Source organism: Antechinus flavipes, chromosome 4, assembly GCF_016432865.1.
Source record: "Antechinus flavipes isolate AdamAnt ecotype Samford, QLD, Australia chromosome 4, AdamAnt_v2, whole genome shotgun sequence".
Classification (NCBI taxonomy): domain Eukaryota; kingdom Metazoa; phylum Chordata; class Mammalia; order Dasyuromorphia; family Dasyuridae; genus Antechinus; species Antechinus flavipes.
Window position 1 is genome coordinate 35339118 of NC_067401.1, and position 20510 is coordinate 35359627.

General features: G+C 40.2%; 1 protein-coding gene across 1 annotated transcript; it reads right to left on the reverse strand.

Annotated features, from left to right (window-relative positions):
• Positions 1-413: 413 nt before the first annotated feature.
• Positions 414-2940, reverse strand: LOC127558987 (acid-sensing ion channel 2-like). The gene has a single exon (XM_051992412.1). It carries the CDS (start codon positions 2041-2043, stop codon positions 1126-1128), a length of 918 nt encoding a protein of 305 aa, XP_051848372.1. The 5' UTR covers positions 2044-2940; the 3' UTR covers positions 414-1125.
• Positions 2941-20510: the final 17570 nt, after the last annotated feature.

The window sequence follows — 20510 nt, forward strand, 5'->3', positions numbered from 1 at the left end:
CTTTGGATGTCAAAACAAATCCTGGTGACAGCATCCCCTACCATTTCCACTCATGCACTTGGTGCCCAAAATCTTAGCTCAGGACATGGTGCTTCTTAAGATTTCCGATCACCCCAGTCAGTGAGCCCAAGAATCACTGCAAAGCTAAATCCCAGGGCAGTCCTCAGAATGGGGGCAACTCGTAGAATGCAAGGCTTTTGACCAGCTTCGGCTCAATGAGATTCCTGCAGCTTTCTTCCCAGTGACCTATTCTGAGAACAGATGCCTGGCAGCCTATTACCACGGTAATCAGAGGATGTTTCCCAGTCACAGTTCATTCCTGCCATCCCCTCCCCCCTCCTCCCTCATATCCACTCCCCCCTTTGGACCATCCCTGCCTCCCTCCACCCCCTCCAGCAATCACCTGCCTGAATATGAGAAACACCCCCCCTCCACTTTCTACCCCATTCAGGTCTGTACTCTTCCTCAGTCCAGCACCTGTTTTCAAAGCCCACCGCTTTTTCTTTTCTCTTCTTCCTATCACGTTGTCACATTACAGTACATACAGAGGCATCAGACTGAGCTCCGGGACGAGCCAGAGCTACTCCACCCTCAGCAGAGATCTAAAGTGAACATCCCTCGGTGCAGACCATGTCCGGAAATTCTCTCCAAATGTACTGGAGGAGAGCCTCTATGTGAACCTTGCAGCAAAGAGAGGGAGGACCAGCTGCCCTTTCTCCTGTCCTCCCCTTCTCTCTCTTTTCTCTCCTCTTCTTCCTCCTCTCCATTCCTCTCTCTTTTCCTCTCCTCTCCTCTCCTCCCCCCCCCCCACATCAAACTCAAAATTCCATGCAGACAAGAAAGCCAAGGACCCTTGGATTTCTCAGCATCTCAGCACCATCTACGTCCCAAGTCAGAGATGCCCCTTGAACCATCCCCTCATCACCGGGCCACCTCCTTCCCTGTTCGCCCACTGCTTCCCCTACCCCCATGCCTAGAAGCTCCAGCTGATTCTGCCTGTGCCTGCTGCCTCCTGACGGTTTCCGAGCAGAGAGAGAGAGAGAGAGCCAACACTCAGCACCACTGAAGCACTATTCCTCAGACACCAAAGAGCTCCTGGACTAGCTAGCTCAGGACTCTTGCCCATCAGAAGGGTAGAAGGTCAACTCCACAGAGCCGGGGAAGCAATGTCACAGAGCTCCTCGGGCAGGCTGGGGTCCTCTGACCTCCAGCTCCCTTCTGCATAGACTCCATGACTCCGAACAGAACACTGGGACTCAGCAGACCAGTCTCCTTTCCACAAATCTGCTCACTGGTAAGCCAAACTCTGAGAAACTCAGCCGGCCGTCCAACCAGCCCGTCCCTGCTTACGGCCTTTGCTCTAAGCGTGGCCTGCTGCCCTGCTCTGGTGTAACGGCGGACCTCAAAACCAAGTTCCTCGAGCTCTCCAGTCTCTTTCATGACCAGGAGAGGAAAAACTCCAAAAGAAGTGAAAACCAAGTTACTCACGGTGGTGAAGTCCTGGTGGCCACACTCCTGTCCCTTGAACTTACAGTAGAGCATCATATCCTTCAGGTCGTGTCCAACGCGCTCCAAGAACTCTCGCATGCTGAAGACCTTGGGTTTGTAGTGCTTGAAATTGGCCTTCTCCCTCAGGGCCTCCAATACGGTGGGGTCAACCAGGTGTGGATTGGGTATGTCCAAGTTGACATCGAGCAAAGCCAGAAGCTCCCCGGCATGGTACAGGTCGTTGGTGGTGAGGCGGGAGAAGCGGAAGCCATTGAGGTTGCAGACGGTCACGGCGGGAAAGACCAGGCTGTGGGCAACCACTTCATCCACCTTGGTGACATGTTGGTAGGAGAAGTAGAAAGAGATGCGCTCTGAGCTCTCCACCAGCAGCAGGCCCAGGGAGCCCATGAAAGCCAGAGCCCAAAGTACGCGGCGGATGGTCAGGGGCCCATATACAAAGATGTGCCGGATGCCATGGAGGGTGGATGTGTTGGCAAAGATCTGGATGCTGGATGGCTGCAGGCTGCCTTCACTGGTAGTATCCTTGAGATCCATCGGGACTTTCTTGGAATCCTGAAACTGAGTTCAGGTTGGTGAATTTAGAGAGAGGGAGAGTTTTGAGTCCCCCCGAATATGTTTAAACCCTTATTTATGAGTGGAGTGGAGTGGGGTAGGGGAGGGGAAGGGGGGGAGGGTGGAGGGGAGGGAGCAGAAGGAGAGAACCAGGCCAGATGCTGTGAGTTTATCCTGGGAGCTCAGCGGTCGCTTGGCAGGGTGAGTGTTTATATAAAATCCATTCAAACTCTACCTCGTTCCTCGGTGCGATAAGGAGGGCTGGTTTTATTTGGGGGAGACACCAAGGTGATGTGGAAGAGATGTGGGTGGGAAGGGAGGGCTTAGCCAATGGAAATAAAGTCCTTCCCCTGCACACACACACACACCACTAGAGACAAGATTAAAAGCAAGCAAGAGAGAATGCTTAAAACAAGTCTCTCAGCAGCTCCCAGCCTGTTAACCAGTGCATAATGCCCTGTGTTAAGCATCTACAGGGATGTCAGCCTGGATGCGCTGATGTACCGCAGAGCATCAGCACAGCCCACGGCAGGCAGTGAAACTGGCTGGATTTGCTCTATTCCCCCCACCCCTTGTTCTGGACTCTGGAACCCTGTTCCTTTCCCTGCTCGTTCCTTGGCTCCCTCCCTCCTACCCAGCTTCCTCTGATGGGCAGCGTTCCAAATGCCAGCAGGCAGCCTCCTCGGAGATGAAGGAGGGCTGCTGATCTAGGAGCAGGGGAGAAGGATGCGAGAGGCTAAAAAAAAATAAAATAATCATAACCACGAAGAGAAGAGATACACGGAGACAGAAGTCCCTAGATAAAGCTACCATCCACCCACTCCCACGCAGCAGCTTGGGGAGGTGGAGAAGGAGAGCGGTTTCTGGTTATGGATGCTAGGCACAGGTAGAAAGTTTCATTTTGTCCTCTTCCTGCCTCTCTCCTAGGGAACTGAATGGCTACATGCTTGAGGTGGGCAACAATCATCCCAAAGTGAGTACTTTATTGATTTGCTCCATGGGATGCTTACCTAAATGGAAGGCTTGGGCTTCAGCCTTTTGCAAGGGGACTGGCTCTAAGTTGAGGAACAGGGATGGAAGCACCATTCTATTACTAGGAAAGATCCTTCCTTTTAGAGTTTGTGGAAGAAGGAGATTAAGGAGAACAGAATAAAGTCCGGTTATGCTCGGGAAAGAAGAAGCTGATAGGTATCTCTAGCATTTGAGGAGGTCAGATTCTCCCTCCCACTCCTCTTCATAGTAGGAGACATTGCAACAGGTGGTCCCCCAATCTCCATTAAATATCTGGCAGAAGAAGTGGTACCTGAAAAAGAATGTGACAGCTGGGGCTCCAGGTAGGGCTTAATGTGTTCAGCTCACTCACACACGTGTGTGTGTGTGTGTGTGTGTGTGTGTATTCCTAAGGATTTAACAGATGGAAGCACAGCTGTGGACTGAAGAGAGGGATAAGGCTCTGATTTGACCTCTGGGTTTTCAAAACTCCATTGGCATTAAGTTCTAGCTGCCAAATGGGTGTGCCTTGCTCCATGCCAGGCCTCAAGACTAGGGAGTCAGTTTAGACAGTTCTGGCAAAGTGTTCCTGCATCCTTGTCCCCTCCCAAGGAACAGAGAAACAGAGAGATGAAATAAGCAATTTGTGGCTGCACTGCCAAGTTTAGAAAGAAATATAGGATGTGCCCTTTACACCTGCCTCCACTGGCCAACCTGAAACCCTCTCTCCACCCAACCTGACAATCCTCTCTAGGGGCTTCAGCTCCCCTTGGGTCTGTATCCAAGGGCTGACTAACAATCTTGGAAAGATGCTTAAGGAGAGAAGAGCATCTGAGAGCATTTCTCCCCTTGTTTTGATCTGCTTTAAGTGCCTTGGATCCAATCTGGCCTATTTCTGAAGCCAGTCCAAATAGGGGGTGGTGTTCAGTCATTTTTTGAAGCAGCAAGTGGCGTTGTGTGCTCAACGCTTGTTTATTGATGCTAGGTCTACTAATGAGAATGATAACATCCCCAGCAGGAACCAACCAGGAAGCTCTCCCTGTTTGGTCTCATAGACACTCCAGGAAGACAATGCAATTTATTGTTCCATACAACCACTCTCACCCACAATGCTGGTCTAGAATTTGGAGGTTTGTTGTTGTTCAGTTGGCTCATTTGCGTCCAACTCTTCTGACTCCATTTGGAGTTTCATTGGCAAAGATACTGGAGTGTTTTGTCATTTCTTTTTCAGCTCATTTTACAGATGAGGAAACAGAGGCAGACAGAGTTAAGTGACTAGCCCAGAGTTACAAGGCTAGGTTGCATCTGAGACAGAAATTGAACCCATGAACATGAGGATTCCTGATTCCAAGCTCTATCCATTGCGCCACCTAGCTGCTCCTACTTTTTGGAATAGGTCTCTTCATATGAATTCAATTTGTCTACTTTCTCCTCTCGAATTATATATTCTCTTAGGAGAAACTCTAAACCATTTCTCAATGTGACAATTTTCCATGTTTTAAAACTGGACTTATTAGTACAGGGACTTTCTGATAGAGGAACTCTTTTTACAAATTCAGATAGCCATGTTTTAAAATTGAACTTATTAATACAGGGATTTTCTGATAAAGAAACTCCTATTACAAATTCAGATAGCCATGTTTTAAAACTGGACTTATTAATACAGGGACTTTCTGACAGAGGAACTCCTTTTGCAAATGCAGATGCAGGAAAATACTTCTAGCAATATAGACCAGCACATCTTTATAATTTATGATCTGAAAAAGATGATTGGGGCACCTAAAAAGAACATGGCTTATGTAGGTTAACCCACCCCATATATGTCAGAGGCAGGATTTTAACCCAGGTCTTCATGCTGAGACCAGTTCTATATTTAGCTAACATTAGATATTGAGAAATTTCAATGATGTCTCCATTCCCCACTTTCCTGATATTCTACAGGCAGATAATTTGTCAGAAGACCAATCAAATAGATGGGAAATGTGCCTAGATCATGGGGTTTGGAATTGGAAAAGGTCATAGAAAAAAAATCTAGTTCAATCTTTTTTTTTTTTTCCTTTAGTGAATAACACTGAAGTTCCTAGATAGGAAGGGACTTGTCCAAAGAAACATGTGTTGAGCAGAATTCAAACCTATCCAGTATGAAATCTAGTATTTTTTCCAATGTGTCAGATTAGTTCTCATAAGAATATCTTTTGGGGACTCTGATTTTTTATGGTTTGAAATATGGAAACTATTCCTCTCTGATGTATATCTAAGAGTACCTCACAACTAAAAGGACTGTGGTCTTTTCTGAAAACCTGATTGTCTTCTTCCTATCCTGATAGCAATTACCACTGTATCTTTTTAACATTTCTTTCTTCTCTCCTTAATTTATTCCTGACTTTGAGATAAAATTCTACAGAAGTCAAAGAAAATAATATCTCTCCTATAGTTCATTGGCACCAGGTTCACAATTTGCCAAAGTCATTTTGAAAGCCATTCCTATATAGACAAAATCATCATAGCAACAACTACCCTTCCAGATAGAAAGAAAGAAAATATTCATTCAGGTCCCAATACAATCAGTAAGAACAGAAGACTTCTTAATGTAGACTATGAAAATTTTCAGGGTCCCATATCCCTAGAATAATTTTTAAAGAACAGGACTCAGGTAGCTCAAGTTTTTTCATCCTAATTTTAAAATTGCAGGCTTCCCTTCTCAAATCCCTTGCTCTCTTCTGATCCCCAAAGTAACTTGACCCTGACTGCTAGATTGATCAGACAAGTAATCTATAGGAAATAAAGATTTAAAAATGAGAGGCAGTTGATAGAATCAGTAATCAAAGGTGTCAGATTCTTGACCTATAGCCCACAAAACCAAAATTTGGCCAAACCATATTTAAATACAATTGGAAAATGTTCAATAACATAAATAAAAATATGAATATAAATAATGGTAATTTGTGATTTTTCTCTGTCAATACAAAGCCAGTAAGGATCCATTTCTATTTGCATTTGATACCACTGGTATAAATAGTGCTAGACTGGGAATTGGAGAATCTGGATTTGAATCTCAACTTTACCACTGCTAATTTGATCAAGTCTTCTTACTTTTCTGAACCTCAGTTTCTTCATCTAGAAAATGAGGGGATTGGACTAAATGACTTCTAAGATTCCATCTAGTTGTAAATCTATGATCCTATGATGATAGGATGATGACAGTAAACCTTTAGAGATAATACAGAAGAGTAAGATTGTGTTGACCGATTGGACAATGGTGGGATGAATCAAGGGTAACTTCTTGAAGGAAGTCTTACTTTATGGATTAATAATTGCTATGGGATTGAGAGCTGGAAGTGATTTTAGGCTGAGTTCATTGAGTTTAGCTCCCTCATTTTGAAAACTAGGAAATGTAGGTCTAAAAAACTTTCCCTACTTCATAGAAGTAGTAGGGTCTCTGACTCTAATCCAAAGGCAACCTTTCTATTAGTAGAAGGCTCTGGCTGGATAAGTATGGAGAACAAAACTTTTTCTTTCTTTCATTCATTTAGCATTGCAAAGGTTCTGGAAAAGGGAATTTAGGAGCAGGAGAAGTAGATCTTCTCAAGAGATCACTCTTGATTCTGTGATCATAGGAATGGCTTACTTTCCATTTGATATTCCTAGGTCCAATTCCTTTCCCCTTTTCTCAAACTGACAGACCCCAGGAATATTTGCTCCAGGGTCAAACCAAGAAAATCTAATCTCTCTTCTGACATCCATTTAATTATTTGAAAACCTGTTACCACTTTTCCTCTTCTACCCTAATCTCATCCCCAAATCTTCTCTTCTTCAAGTGAAGACTCCCTAGTTCTTTCCATTGAGCTGTGTGTGACATAATCTCAAATTCTTCCACAATTCTGATCACCTACCCCTGGATACAATTTAGCAAGTTAAATTTGTTATGGTTATTCGATCATGTCTTACTCTTCATGACTCCACTTGGGGATTTTTTGGCAAAGATACTGGAGTGTTTTACCATTTTCTTCTTCAGCTGATTCTACAGATGAGGTATTGAGGAAAACAGGGTGAAGTGAATTGTCCAAAATCACTTAGCTAGTAAGAGTCTAAGGATGGGTTTGAACTCAAGAAGATGAGTCTTCCTGATTCCAGGACTGACATTCTATTCACTGTGTCACCTACCTGTACCCCAGCACAATGGCAGCCTCAAGCTGAACCAACGTGTTCCATATGAGGTCTGGCCAGGGCACAGTAAAATGGAACTATCAACCCCTTAGCAATAGAACCTCCTGTTCTCTTAATACTGACTTTGATCACATTTTTTTTTTTTTTATTTTTTGCCTATCAAATCACACTGTTGAATTGTGTTCAATCAGTAGTCCCACTATAACCTCCAGAACTGATTCAACCAGGGCACTTAAGTCAGATCTCTGGTTTTGCCTTTACATCCAAAGCTTGAGCATAAAAGATTTCCATATCCCTGGGAAATATCCCCGTCATGGTCAGCCTTTCTGCTGATTTTTAGACAATGAATGATCCTAGTGGATCAAATGTTCACACAAGGTTCTGAGAGCAGCTGAGGAAAATTTGGATCTGAAATTAAGTCTGAATTACAGGATATTTTAAGAGGAATGTAGTTTTATTACAGTCTAAGACATATGGTAATTCAAGCTAATGGTTCATAAAGAGTTTCCAAGAAGCATTACTTTAGGTCCTGTTTTAATGAATAGATAAGACTCATTTGTAATTAGCAGCAACCATTTACATACAAACAACTCCTAGAAGTCCTTAAAAAGAGCTTATACTCTTCTCTAGGTTAAACATTTCTCTCAGCAATCTAGTTTGGAATATTCATTTGCTTAACAGACCCAATCTTCAGAAGCAGTTTACTTCTAGTCTTCTAGTCAGTTTTGACTAGTAACAGACAAGTCACTTAACAACTTCTCTGGGCCTCAGTTTCCTCTTCTGTATTTTTGTTGTTGTCACCCCATTTAGGATCTTTTTGGCAAAGATACTATTTGTGGTTTGCCGTTTCCTTCTCCAGATCATTTTTACAGAGGAGGAAACTGAGGCAGATAGGGTTACGTGATTTGTTCAAGACCACACAGCTCAGTACCTGAGGCTGTATTTACACTCAGGGATCCAAAACTGGAGTATTGAGGAAAACAGGGTGTACACTATGGTACTACTCTATTGCCCTCCTCCTCTTTATAATAATCAGGCATTATATCTCTAAGGTTCCTTCCAGTCCTAAAATTTGGCACTTGTCACTCTAGATATGGTCAAATGATTGCAGATTTCATTGTTGAGTGGTCCCTATTAAGTTGAGCATTGCTTTAACAAATGTCAATGTTGTGCCACAGTTCCTTTTTATTGTCCTGACTCAATTTCCCTAATTGTCCTGCCTCGTTTTCCCTAAATTGTTCTGCCTTAATCTCTCTGGTTGCAAGCTCCCTCCTGATCATTAGGACTGATATAACTTTGGGCTAGTTACCCTAAGGTTATAAATTGTAAATGTGTAAACTCAAGATAAGTGGGAGTTCAGATTTCTGGCTCCTAACTCCTCTTAAATCATCAGAATGTCCGTGCCTCCTCCCACCCTCTTAGAACCAAATTGATAGTTTTGCTCTCAGTGCTCTGACTCCATCCCTGCCTGGGTCTACCACCTGGTAGCTTGGATCCACATGCATATATATGTCATTGAGGACTCACATTCATTGCTGGATTCTTGGTCTCATTCAGCCCTGGTTCCAAACCATGAAACCATTTGGTCCCAGCACAATCTCTCCCTCTCAAATAAAATATTAAAAACTTTCTAATCTCTATCTTGCCTCAGTTTCTCCAGCATTACACCATATCAAGGGCATTCTCTGAGGTTCTAGCTCTTACTCCTCAGCACCTCCAGAATTTGTGTCCCCTCTATTGCTTTGCATTTGTCCATAGTGCCAAAGCTACCTCTGCAACCATTGTTCTAAATGATTCTAAATGAACCTATTTGTCCCCAGATAACTTCCTGTATGTCTGTTGGATTTTCTCCCACTCTTTCACAGGCCAGGACTCTGTGGTTCCCCGTCATTTCCTCAGCTTCTGGCTACGATCTATCCCTGGGACACAAGACAGGAGGGAGTCTGTCTGGAAGAACTGAGATGTCTGATTAATAACATAATATTCTAGGAACCAGTTCTTCTTGCCCCCACCCTCTGAACCTCAGTAACAGGAGAGGGATGACAGGCTGGTTCAATCTTCCCAAGTTCCACATTTTCTTGTAGCAAAGCAAATAGAGAAGAAGATACCTCTTCAGAACCAGCTATTTCCCAAAGACCAACGGGGGAAATTCATTTCTCCTAGACCTGAGCAGAGCTAGAACTAGGGATAGGCAAGTTGCCTAGGACACAGCATATGGGGGTATAACAAGAGATACTTTATCATAATTCTTTTCATAAATGTGCATAGTTGTAATGCCAGGAAAATCCTAATCTCAGGATATTTATTTTTGTGAACCATAAAGTCACACCTGTTCTCAGGAGGACACAGGACCCCAGGAACAGAACACACAATTTTCAATGTGTCTAGACACACAGATGCCTTATCATAACTCTGTACCTGAGATAAGCTCCCTAGGAAATCAAGGCCTATGTAGTGCAATGAGACAACATTGGAGTTATTGTCAGAGACCTGTATTCCAGTTCTGTCTCCCAGATAAATTCCCTATAAAATCACAAATAATTCAACCTTTCAGGCCTTTGCTTTTCTCACCTGTAAAATGGGGAGAATAATAACAATGACACCTACCTTATTTGCCATTGTCTGAGGCGCAAATGAAATTACATAAAGTACTTTGCAAACCTTAAGATGCTACAGAAATGCCAGTTATTGTTATTATTCTGACTTCAGCATTCTGAAGAAAGCCAACATGAGAATGTACTGTTTTTCTACTTTTAGTGTCTTCCCCTAACATGTTGAGAGGTCAGAAACAGCTCTTTTATAGGCTATTCAAGCTCTATAAAATCCCCACAATTTTCCTTTTGTAGTTATCATATTAAGATTCTGCTAGCTATTCCTTGGACTTACAACAAGAGAGAATGGGTTATCTTTCCCCTCTTCTCTCACCCCACTCCCAGAAGTAACAGTAGTTAAAACTTGAGTATACACTAGTGAAAACAGGTGCTAACTGAGGCAAGCTTGAAACTGGATCTCAGACCCCTGGGCTGTCTCTTCAATTTTAAGTAGTGGAGGAAATAATTAGCTATTGAATACCTGATACTTACTTTGCACATTGAGTGTATATGCCAGAAAGAAACCTGTTCATTAGTTTTGGGGGCCAATCCTGACATGAGCCCTACTACAGGTTTTTAGGAAATTTTTTTTAGGAATTTTCCCTGGAGATCTACCCTTAGGGAGAACATTATGAACCAGAGATCAAGAAAAACTTGATCTCCTCTCTTTATAGCCAAGCTTGAACCCCACCACCCCACAGCAAAACCAATTCATATAAGTTTAGATCCCTTTTTGGGTCCTTTTCTGAACAGATCCATCCCTCCCCTCAGAATAAGAATTTTCAAAAAAGCAATTGGAAGCTCCTTTTGAAAATCTTGGAGTTCAGAAATTGCATGCAAATATAGTTGAAGCTCACAGGGTATATTCCTTAAAAAATTAAGGCAGAGTCCAAACTGAATCTTGCTTTCTTACTTTCCTAAGACTTCAGAGATGTTTTATTTTTACTCCTGATTGATCTGCACCTAGAAGTGCCTCCCAACATTAGAGCTTTAATTTTTTTTTTTTTTTGACACGGCTAACCTCTATAATGTTAAAGATTTTGGAAGAAAAAGACACCCTCCAGTGGAGCTTTCTATTTAAAGGGACCCTGCTGTGATTTCTTTTTTTCAAATCAAAGAAGCTTTTGTAATGTGAATAATCGCCCCCTAATTTATAAGTTTAGGAAGTTGAGATTTTCTTCCTTTATTTTTTCTTAAAGTGAGACTCTCTTATTGCCTATAGGACTATGGGAGTAAGAGCTGAAGCGATAGTAATATAAAATAATAGTGGCAGAAATAGAAGCAACATTTACATACGATTTATCTATTTATGATAATAGCATTTTATTTTTCAAAATACACATGAAGATAGTTTTCATCATCGGCCCTTGCAAAACCTTATGTTTCAAATTTTTCTCCCTCCCTCCTCACCTCGCCCCTCCCCTAGACAGCAAACAATCTGATATAGGTTAAATATGTGCAATTCTTTTAAACGTATTTCCACATTTTCATGCTGCACAAGAAAAATCAGATCAAAAGGGGGGGAAATGAGAAAGAAAGAAAAAATAAGCAAACAACAAAAAGGTGAAAATATTTTACATAGGATTTTGAAATGTATATAATACTCTGCATATTTTATTGGATTTGATACCCACAACAATCCTAGGGGATATGTGCTGTTAGTTTCTTTCATTCACATGTGAGAAAGCTGAAGCCCAAAGAGATTAATTTGCAGACAATTATTTAGTGTAACTATGGGATATTGGGAAAATCATTTGATTTCTCTGCCTCTTCTTACAGAAGAAGTGGTTGGGCTTAAAGTAGTGTCTTGAGGAAGGATTTGAAGCCCAAATTCCCTGCCTCTAAGCCCGCACTCACTCTACCCAATCCTACTGGCTCTTATGGATCATAACATCAGAATTTAGAGGAAAAAAGACGCCTAGAGGTTTTCTAATACAACCCCTAGATATTACTAATGAAGGAAGTAAGGCCCAGAGTTAAGTGAATAATTGCTCCAGGTCACAGAGTCAATCAGTGACAGAGGGGAGAATGATTCAGCAATTAAGGTCCTTTCCTGGAAGATAGCTGGTTGTGAGATGATACCTCAACAAGTTAGTGAGTCATCAAATAATCGTAAATGGAGAATTGTCAGGAAGTTCAGAGGATTTCAAACCTCTTAAGGATATTTTTTCTTAATAAATGGACATTGTTTTAATATCAGGAAACCCAGAAAGATAAAATATGAGAACTGATAAAGACCTTAGAAATCCAAACACTTCATTACACAGAGAAAGAAACTGAGACCCATAAAGTACTAGTGATTTTCCCAGAGTCCCACAATGAGTGAGTTGCAGTTCTGAGACTCAAGCTCATGTTTCTGACCCAAAATCCATTCCTCTACAGGTGAAATGCTTAGCCCTGCAGATGTGTGAGACATATCCTTCTCCAACAATATCCTGCAATCTGAATCCAAGCACTTGCAAGGTGGATCGGCTTCTTGGTTGGTGGCTTTTAATTTTTTATTCTACTCTTCTCAGAAAGTGAAAAGTTCTCCCACCTGCCCAACTTCAAGAAAACCTTGTTTCAAATCCCATCTTGGATACCTATTCATTGTATGGTTGGTGAGTGGGGAGGAGAAAGAAAGAAAATAAATATTTATAGTATATATTATGTGCCAGCCCCTGGGCTAAATGTTTTACAAACATGATCTCATTTGATCCTCACACATGTGAGATAAGTGTCATTATTATCCCCAGTTTACAGATGGAGAAACTGAGGCAAGTCACACAGCTAGAAAGTATATGAGACTAGATTTGAACTCAGATCTTCCACTGTACGTACCATCTAGCTCTGGGATACTGGGAAAATCATTTGATTTATCTGCCTCATTTTACAGAAGTAGTTGGGCTTAAAGAATTCTGGTCTGTGCTAATTCTAAATCTATTCTCCTTTCCCTTCTTTCTCCCTTTTTTTTTCCTTTCCTTTAATTTCTCTGACCCTCTAGAAGAGGAGAAAAGAGAGAACAAACAATGTAGACACATCTACTGCTCCTACCTTTTCCCCCTCAAAGTTCCACACAACACATCCAGAGTCCCTGGGCAAACAAGGTTTCAACAACAATTTTATTAAAACAGCTAATGATAATCAGTCCCATGCTATTAAAAGGGGGGAGGAAGGAACATTTTTTTTAAAGATAATATTAAGTCCAGAGAAGTTTGTAGTTGCTTGAATTCTTTATAAATGGAACTTCCTCTCCCCCTTGTGTCACAAATCTGTGGTTGCAAGTGTCTTCCTTCTTAGAAGAGAATTTAGGAGACTTTATGTGATGGCAGCATCTCCTGACACTTTGCTAAGTCCATCACCTTTTCTCTCCTCTACACCCACACCCAAAAGTCATCGGCTTCCCTACTATCTTCCATCCAGCCCCCAATGTGCTCCTTTTTTGCTCTACCCCTTTGTATCCATTAAAAACAATGGCGAGCACTTAAATAGCTTTTATGGTTTGCAGATTGCAAATTAGCTCATTATAATTCTCAGAACAATCCTAGGAGGAGATTTTATTATTTTTTTTCCCATTTTACACATGAAGAAATGTAGGCAGTAATAGGTTAATTGACATGCCAAGGAACAGACTGATCCAGTTCTCTATCCCCTGCTCCACCCTACTAGCCATAAATTACTTGAGTATGCACAACTCAGGTATCAATCCCCCTGTATATCAACTGTATCCCAAAGTCTTCCACTTTTTGTCTTTATCTGATTTTTATATTTCCCCTAGGCTAGCATAAGGGACACATGTGTGTGTGTATACACATATACATATGCATATACTTATTTATTTGTAACAGAATGATTATATATATTATACATACATTCAATTTATTTGTATATGTGCAATTTATTTATAAAGGATAATCTATATCTAAATCCACATATCTATTTATAGCTATAGCTATCCATCTATATCTATCTACATATTAATATGTATATCTATGTACCTATATCTATTTATTATCAATCTATCTATCTTATCTATCTATCTAATTCTAGTTGAGTATACCAACCTGAGGATAGTAAATTGGACTAGTTTTGTGACCCCAATCTTCTGCTCCCCTCCTGGCAGGCATCAAAGTTTCCCTTGGAGAGAAGTAGATGAAACTCTAGAGATACCTATTCATACCTCCTTGGAAGCTGAATTTAGAAAAACCTGCTTGGACATAAATATGACCTACATAAGAACACCTATATATAAACATCACACACACACACACACATACACAGTCTACACAAATACAAATATTTATTATCTCTTCTTGTCACCTCCCCTTCTGATTGAATAATTTTTAAAAATCTCCCATATAAATAGGCATAGTCTAATAAACAAATCCTCTTATTGTCTACATCCCCAAATCCTTGTCTTATTCTGCATTTTTTTAAGCCTTCGACCTCTTGGCCAAGAGGTGGGTAGCGTGCTTCATCCCCATGCTCTGGAATCGAACTTGTCATGGCACTGTTCATCACCGAGCTTAGTGTTTTCTGGCTTCATTTACTATACCATATTATCTCACCCCTCCCAGCTCTCACATGCTATAATTCTAAGCATTGAAACTATAAAATAATTAAAACTGATTTTTATTTGGGGCTTCAAGAAATTATCTCTTCCATAGCCACTGATTGACTAGAGAAGGAGACAAGTAAATACTGATCAAAATATGGAAGGCAGGCATCAAACCTAATTTGGGAAAAAAAATGCAAACTTGGCATGGAGGAGATCTCATTTCTGGGAAAAATTATCAGGCAATTGAGGTAGAAACAGATCAAGATAGAGTGCAAGCAATTACAAGCATGGCTGTACATACAGATAAGGGAGGTGTGCAGAAAACTTTAGGCACATTTAATTAACTTGGTTGGGAAAGCCACAGTGAGTCTGGCATGGAAAGCATAGACATTTAAGGCCTTCACTCAAAAGCGTTGCACAGTGTGGCCAGCCTGTCTTCTCAGTTGGAGTTGAAAAACATTGATTAAAAGAATACCGGGGGGTAGAGAGGAGAAGATGACATTTTAGTTATTTGTGGGCAGTCCTCTCCTATAGAGTAATTATAGTTTTGTCAGGAGGATCACCTAGGATCTGTGTGCCTGAAATTGATGTGGAGAAATACGCTGCTTCATTTCCCCTTTGTGCTATACCTCTTCACACTGCCCCATCCCAGGTTGATACAGTACCACATAACTCCCTATACATGTAGCCCCTAGCAAAAATAGGCAAAATGAAGAGAGGAAAGGAGTTACTCAGTGAAGTTACAGTCATTCTATGGTCTGCACCATACACACTGCCTTTTTGATACCCCCAGCTAAGACATATAGGACATAGAGTATTAGACTCAAAATCAGGACAATCTAGATTCCAATTTTCCCTCATAGGTGAGTTAGCTGTGTCACTTTGGCTAGTCATTAAACTTCTCAGTTTCCTCATTTGTAAAAGTGGAGGTAATGATAGCAATGTAAATAGCTATTTATATATAAATGTGTATTGTTATTAAGTGAAACTGTATTCTAAATGGGATTGAGGATTATAGGTTGAAAACTGGAAATAGCCTAAGAGATCATTTAGTTCCTGACCCCTCTTTAACCATGAAATTTTTACATAATTTCTGCTATATAAATACATAAAAGAGATATACAAATCAAATATTTACTGATAATAAATCATAATTTTACAATGCCTACATTCAGTTATGAGACACCATATGAAGCCTAACTCTTAAATTTTACAGATGAGGAACTGGAACCCACAGAGAATATAAATGTTAATATTAATAATAATAATTACTAGAATTTATATTGTACTTTATGGTTTACTAATACTAATTATTTCATAACATTCCAGATAGATAGGTGCTGTTGTTGTCACCATTTTATAGATGAGGAAACTAAAACAGCAGAAGTTAAGTGACTTGCCAAGGTTCATACATCTAGCAAGTATATGAAGTCAGATTTGAATTCAGCTCTTCTTGCCTTCAGGTTCAATGCTTTCATTATCCATTGTGCCACATTCTAGCAGATCAAGTAAATAATTTGTCCAGTGTAACACTGGTAATAAGTGTGGCTTAAGTAGAATCACAGATTGCAAATTTATCAACTTTTCCACTATACCATTGAGCCATAGGTGGTATAGGCTCCCCATAAGAAAGGGTCAGGATGGAAGATGGTAATTTTAGAAGTCAGCTATCCTGGCTCTCTCATTTTACAGAGGATGAAGCAGAGGTCCAGAAATATGAAGTCGCTTGTTCAGTGTCACACAAATAGTCGAGTGGCAGGCCAGAAATTCAAACTCAGGTTCTTTGGCTCTAAATTCAGTACCGTTCCCATTAAGGTCAATCATCAGGATCTCATCTAAATAAGAAACAATTTGAAGGACTATTATCTGGTTATGGACACATTTCACCTCATTTTTGTACTGTCCAAATAAATCCCCATCATATTCTCACCAGTGATCATTTTCCCTGAAGAAGAAATCCCATTCTCTGATGTTCAACTCCATTTTGATGTTCATCTGATTGGGACAAGATTGATGGTCTTACTAGACACCAGATCAGCTAAACTGAAGGTCATGCTGAATCAATCCAGAGTTCAAACAAACACTGAATCCAAAGGACTAATTCTGTCTGCAAGGCAAAAGCACCATCAGAAGAGAAGTCAGCCAGGGTAAATTTACTATAGCGGGGAAGAAGGCACAGGCTTTAGTGCTTTGCCCCACAGATTTCCCTTTTCAAGAAGGTGAGTGTCCTTTCATGGAGGATGAACAATAGGGAATCCCCATCGTCCATCTGATTCTTCAATAGTGATTGCAGGGGAACAAAATCTAAGCAGCTTCCACTGAACCTGACGGTACAGAGTTATCACAGGCTTCCTGGAATGGTGCCAGGACTCTAGAGCTGGATGTCACCGACTAATGAGACTTGGCAAAGAAAACATGTGCTATATGCCACCTGTTGCCTTCCCAGAGGGCCCAGCAGGCTAGCCATTCACAAATATCAATGGGCCCAATACCACTGTAGTTGTGATGCCTTTCAATGAACAGATCAACCTCTTTTGCTCATTTATTTTGACTAGACAGTTCTGAAAATACAGAACATTGCAGACTAGTCCTAATGCACCTATAACATCAGTTAACATTTTCTCTTTCACAATATCTAGTCTTCAGTGCCAGCAGAAACACCCCTCTACCACTCATGGCTCCACCTCCTTCCTTGCCATCTCCATGGACTAGTTAATCTATGTGCCAAGATTGCCATCAAAGGGGAATCCAACTGACTCCTAAAACAGCCCATTTCGCTTGTGGACATCTCTAATTGTTAGGAAGGTTTTATTGACATAAAGCCTAAATCTGACTACCCATTATTCCTCGTTCTCTTTCAGGACAAAGAAAAACAATTCTAATCTCTCTTCCAGGGCAGCTTTTCAAGACCAGGAAGAAGCTATCACTTTTCTCCTAAATCTTTTCTTCATCCTTAATATCCTTCAGATAGCTTCAGGAAGATTTGACTAAAGATTTCTTTATTCTTACTCTTGATTCGCTATACTTTCTCTACTGTGCCAGAAGACCTTCACCCTGGATGTACACATAACCTCTATATTAATCACATTGGCTAAAAATGCTATACCCATAGCTCCTTCCTTTCACTGGCGGATTCCTCCAAGAAGGAATTAAGGGAAGATCCAGCCTCACCATGTTTTCATTGCTCTCCAGGATCCATTTCTGACTTTCCTGATTAACTGCAGACTTTCTCAGCCATCTGGATCATATAATTCCCTCCTTATCTCCTAAAACATTTCCAACTTCCATTATGGAGTATTTTCCTCCATTAGTATATAAACTCCTTGAGGTCAGGAACTGTGTGTTTTTACCCAATGCAATGTCTAGCTGGAACATAGTAAGTATTTAATATATAACTTTTTTTTTACTTGACATAACAGAATGAGATCTCTTCCGGTTAATAATAATAGTAACTAACATTTAAATGATATTTATTATATGCCAGGCTCTTTACAATTATTTCATTTGATCTTCACAACTTTGGGAGCCAGAAGCTATTATTATCTCCATTTTACTGTAGGAAAACTGAGTCAGAAGTCAAATGACTTGCCTAGAGTCATATATTAGTTAAGTATCTGAATGCAGATTTTTAACTCAGTTCTTCCTGATTACAGTTCAGCATTTTATCCACTATATCACTGAAAAAGCTCTGTGCTATTCATTTAAAGGCAATATGTAGCAGAATTTTTTTTTTCAGTTTATCTTGACTTCCTCAGAAAAATCCCAGTTCTTGTTTCTGACCTCAGCCTCTCCTGCCTTAACAGTGTCTGGTTTTCTCCATTTACAACCTTGCTTTTTAATGATGCATCTGTACTCAACCTAGCATTGACTTCTTTGTGCAGCCCATGACTCTGCTTGTCCCAGTTTGCTCACTTTTATGAATCATCTCAGTCCTCACATCTCCTTGTGTCTTCTCCCAACTCCATCTCTTACTCATTCCAACCTTGACAAGAAATGTCATCATTCTTATTTATTGCCAGTCATTCCTGATCAAACATTTGCTGAGTGTTATTGTAAATATTCAGATACAACACTTGCCCATTGGCCCAAGTCTTCTACCATGTTTCTACATTTCCATAACCAACACCTGGTAATCTGACTTCCCATGGACTGTAGCTCATGAAGATATTTCCAGGATTTTCCTATATCTATCTCTGCCCAATGCTGGAAATTTTTTCTGTGTTATAAATATCCCTTCTATACATACAAAGCAAGTTTAGTAAAGAGAATGTTGAGGTGAGCATAGATGGGCACATAGTGAGCTCTTTTTTCCCTCCTATAATGGTGAGTGATTAACTTCTCAGGGGCTGACCAGAGAGCAAGCCCTTGGATCTCTACTAAAAACATTGGCAACTCAGCATCGGATCAGGAATGATAAACTTTCTACCATCTACAAACCCCCTAGAACTTCAATCTCCATCCCTAGCTATGGTAAGTGAACATTTTATCTCTCTCCTTGCCAAGGCCCCAAGCATATCACTACTTTCCCCCAGAATTCCTTTATGTGTGTGTGTATGTATATATGTGCATATTCTCTCTGTGTCTCTGTCTTTCTATTTCTTTCTCTCTGTCTCTCTCAAACACACACATTCTCTGTACATATATGTGTATGTATTTGTACATATAACATATATATCTCTCATACATGGTATCTGTACATATATGATATATTTGTATATGATATATATCCCCACATACATATTCTCTCTGCACATATATGTGTACTTATATGTACATATATACTTATACATATAAATATGTATCCATATATTCCATTAGACTATATACCACTTGAGGTCAGGGATTGTCTTGCTTGCTTGTATTTGTATTCCTAGTTCTTAGCACAGTGCTTGACATTTAGTAAATACCTAATAATCTCTCTGTCTGTAAATATCTACAAACTCACTGATTGTTTTTGGTTATGTTGTGACCCAGTGATGAAAGAACTTAGCATTTCTGTAAACTATGGAAAGTGCTAGGTAATTTAGTTTCTTCCCGTGTCCCATTCCGGCAGCAAGAGCTGGAGAGAATGGGGCAAAGAAACAGATAATATTTTGGCTAGAAAAAAAGGTAATAGAAATTTAGTTAGGGTTGAGACCATTTCAAACCCACCTCATGATGATTATGACAATCTAATAACTATACTATGGCACAAAATAAGTAAAACTTGTATTAAATCCCATGCTGACCTCTTTACTTTTGTATTTCCTGAGTAGATAAATCAAACAACATCATTAGACGCATATGTCCTGACTTGGAGATGACCTTGTGAATCTGAGAGCTCTGGAGGGCCAGGATTCAATTATCGAAGTTGCTTAACAGAAAGAAATGTCTTAAATGGAGACAATGATTACCAGCAAGAGTATGACCGGGAGCTGATTGGGCAGTATAAGAGTGAGATAAAATGTATCTTTGTCTAAATGATAGTATTTCAAACTGTTTCCTATTTAGATGAGGTTTATATATTAGCATCACACTATACTGTAAAAGTAGTAATAAGTTAAATAATAAGTTAAAATGATGGAATCTATTATAAGTTATTCTGCCAATATGCATTTTGAGTCTTCTGTTCTTTTTTTCCCCCAAGTGAAAATTAAAAAAATTCCAATTACGCAACTTTAGAATAGAACAACTTTTCACATTTTAAAATTTTCTTTTGAACTTCAAAGTCTCTCCTTCCTGAGTCCTTGAGAAGACAGTAATTTTACAGAGTATACATGTGTAGTCATGCAAAACATATATCCATATTGGCCATATTGCAAAAGAAAACGCAGACTAAAAAACAAACAACAAAAGCAAAAATCTTTCAGCTCCATCTTTTTCTTCCCTGGCTTCCTTTAAGTCTCAAATTCTAGTGCCTTACTTCTGTTAATTATTTCCTATTTATTCTGTATAGCAATTACTTTGTATATATTTATTTGCAAGTTGCCTCTCCCACTAGGTTATAAGCTGCTTGAAGTCAAGAATTATCATTTGTCTCTTTTTTTGTATCCCTAGTGCGAAGCAGAGTGCCTGACAAGTAGTGGATGCTTAACAAATGGTAATTGATTGTCACAAAGAAATCAATGGAGGAGATAGTGTCAGTAAGGATAAAGTTGTGGTCAGTTATCTTAGTTTAAGAACTC

Excerpts from the sequence above, each read along its gene's own strand:
- LOC127558987 (XM_051992412.1), bottom strand. The coding sequence starts at position 2,043 with ATGGATCTCAAGGATACTACCAGTGAAGGCAGCCTGCAGCCATCCAGC.